We start from the raw sequence: 3232 nt of genomic DNA on the forward strand, positions 1-3232 counted from the left end.
ACATAGAGGGAAGGGAATGACAGAAACAGAGAAAGACTGACCTAGAATCAGATTCAGGGACACAGGAAACTGGAAGTCTTTGGTCTTCATTGTTAACCATGGAAGCAGAAAGGAGGAATCAGCAGAGTAAGCAAAAAAAGGGGAGAGTTCACAGCAGCCTCTTGCCTGAGAGATACCCAGACGCTGGGACTCTGACCTCTACTGTGGGTGAGTGAATCTCTGGGGTGTGACTTGGGTAGCAGATGCTGGGTTCAGTACCCAGGTTCTTATGGGACAGTGATTCACCATGAAGAAGGTTTTAGAGGAGAAATAAAAACTAGAATCCTAGAATGTTAAAACTGTGGAAAACCTTAGAGGCATCTAGCAATACAACTCCTTCACTTTACAGACTGGGGAACTGATGTCGTGGCATTGAGTGATCTGCTGAATAGCACACATCAGGTAAGGGCCGAGGCAGAGGTGAAATGTCAGTCTCCTCACTCCCAACTTCTACCTAGGACACTGGTGTCTCAGAGGGAAGGAGCTGGAGGGGCCAGGCCTTTGGCTCTGGGGAGATCAGGGGGCCAGTGGATCAACACATGTGTCCCTAAGGTGGGCATCACGCTATGGGGAGCAAGACCCCTGTCCCCATGGGGATGGGTGCCTCAGCCCCAGACATCTTCTTTTCTGAGTGTGTGCCTTCCAGGTGTTTCCTTTCCCTCCCTGGTCTCTCTTCCCCTGCTCTCAGACTAATTAGTGTGGAGGCTTAGTGAGCCTGTGGGGAGGAGAGGCAAGCCTTTCCCACGAGCTCAGGTTCCTGCAGGCTGGTGGAGGGGCCAGGGCAGGGATATGGGGAGAAGATGAAGTATACCTGAGGGCAAGGGTGTATCTGAGTGGAAGAGAGGGTGAATGCCTCACCTTTCCAGGTGGGGTGTATGAGGATGGGAGCAGAATAATGAACGTTGACTGTGAACTGTGAGAGCAGGAAACGAGTAACAGTGGTCTTATATAGAGACCTGGAAAGCTCGTTAGGATGTGAGAGCAAATAGGAGATCCACAGGGTAAGGCTCAGGTGTGTAGTGTGTGTGCTGAAGAGAGGTGAAAGACGGAGGTACCTGGATTACATGGGAATGTGTCTGGGGGAGTATAATAGAGAGTGGGCATACAATGGGGTAGTGAGGGAGAGAGAGTATGAGTGCTAGGGTGTGGAGTGGGTCTGAGGGGTGTACCCTATGTGGAGAGGCGAGCCTGGGCTATGGAACTCAGAGGTGAAGCAGACGCTGAGGCTGAGCTGGGTCCAGGAACAGTGTTTATGGAAGGTAAAGGGTGACCGGCCAGGGCAGAGTGTATGGAAGTGGAGCAGCATGGAGGGGGTGGGGCATGCTGAGCAGAATCTGGGGGACCAGGATATGTGGTACAGGAGCTGGATAAGTGGTCCCACTCCCACACTACCTCTCCTCTTCCCTCCCTCCTCAGAAAGGAGCACTCAGCCCTACAGGAGGCCCTCTGGTGTGGAAGTGGGGAGACCAAGGTTTTCCCAGCAAGGAGGACAGAGGGTTTGCCCACACTCCCGGCGCCGGCATCGCACCACCTTCAGCCCGGTACAGTTGGAGCAGCTGGAGTCAGCCTTTGGGAGGAATCAGTACCCTGATATCTGGGCCCGAGAGGGTCTCGCCCAGGACACAGGCCTCAGTGAAGCCAGGATCCAGGTGATGCCCCAGACTCCCCACCCCACCTCCAGGAAGAAATGCAGGTTCAGTGCTCGGGGACTGCATGGGCATAAACTCTCATGAACATTATAACCCTAACCTAAACATCCACCAGAGTGTAAGCCCCATCTAACTGCCAGTGTAGCCTCATCTGAAGCATGAGTGTCACTGAGTTTAACCTTAAAAAAAAACCTCATTGCATGGAGTCAGTTCCCACTGATAGCTACCATATAAGACAGAATAGAATTGCCCCATATGGTTTCCAAAGAGCAGCTGGTGGATTCGAACTGCCAACCTTTTGGTTAGCAGCCGAGCTCTTTAACCAGTGTGCCACCACAGACCCAAGTTTAACCTTAAGTCTAACCTAATCTCATTTGAATTTTTTAACAACTAACAGTGATCTGAATTGTAACAGGATTCAATCCTAACTGTTCACATAGGTATATAACTTTGACCCTAACGATAGCCTTGAAACTGAACCAGCCCGATGGTTCTAACCGTAAAGTTAATTAACCTTAAATATAAACCCTATCCTAAATTTAACCTTGTCTATAACCATTAAACTCTAGCCTAATCTCTACGCCTAACCCTAGGGGAAATGTTCTCTGGGGAGGGAAAATGCTAGCATGTTGTGTTTATACCTTTCTTGTTGGAAGTTGACATTTCTTACTCATCCAAATTTGTAGAAATTGGGCATATTTACATGCAGGCAGGGAGTGAGGTGGAGGGTCTCCCTGTGTCAGTAGGCCTGGCTCAGCCATACCACCTGGACAAGTTTTACTTCCTCTGGCCAAGTGAAAAAGCTTACTCCCTGCACTATACACTCTTTCACTGGGGGGAGGGGGTTGCATGTGACAGTGCCACCTAGCTAAGAGAGAGGTTTTGACATGGCTATTCTCCTGCTCCTCAGGTCTGGTTCCAGAACCGCAGAGCTAAGCAGCGGAAGCAAGAGCGGTCACTGCTCCAGCCATTGGCCCATCTGTCTCCTGCCACCTTCTCTAGTTTCTTGCCTGAGTCCTCTGCTTGCACCTACTCCTACCCAACACCACCTCCACCAGTAGCCTGCTTCCCTCATCCCTATAACCAGGCCCTTCCTGCCCAGCCCACCACAGGTGCTTCCTTTGCTCTACCACGCCAGTCCGAGGACTGGTACCCCACCTTGCACCCAACTCCCACTGGTCATTTGTCCTGCCCCCCACCCCCACCCATGCTTCCCCTAACTCTTGAGCCACCAAAGTCCTGGAACTAAGATCAAACAAGCACTGATAAGGTGATTCCCAGCCTGTGGCCCTCATGAAACACAGAGAAAACCAGATGGCTTCCTTTCCTTCTAGGGTGGAGTAGAAATACAGTAAGGGGCAGCTCAGAGATTAGGAATTAAAAATTGGGAGATCATGATGAAGGTTCACCAAGATGATTAACTGAGAGAATTTGGGGAGATGGATTACTGGAGGATATGAGTAAAAAGTCTCAATGGAGGAGACTGGTGGAAGGGTGTTATGAATGGAGGCGGTTGTTGCTGCTGGTGAAAGACGATTGAAGGA

The 3232-nt window shown here is 50.6% G+C and overlaps 1 protein-coding gene across 1 annotated transcript; it reads left to right on the forward strand.

Annotated features, from left to right (window-relative positions):
* Positions 1-98: 98 nt before the first annotated feature.
* PROP1 (PROP paired-like homeobox 1) lies at positions 99-2937 on the forward strand. The gene is made up of 3 exons (XM_004391006.1): positions 99-207; positions 1456-1688; positions 2599-2937. Exons 1-3 carry the CDS (start codon positions 99-101, stop codon positions 2935-2937), a joined length of 681 nt encoding a protein of 226 aa, XP_004391063.1.
* The last annotated feature ends 295 nt before the right edge of the window (positions 2938-3232 follow it).

The sequence above is a fragment of the Trichechus manatus genome, unplaced genomic scaffold (assembly GCF_000243295.1).
Source record: "Trichechus manatus latirostris isolate Lorelei unplaced genomic scaffold, TriManLat1.0 scaffold00394, whole genome shotgun sequence".
Taxonomy (NCBI): Eukaryota; Metazoa; Chordata; class Mammalia; order Sirenia; family Trichechidae; genus Trichechus; species Trichechus manatus.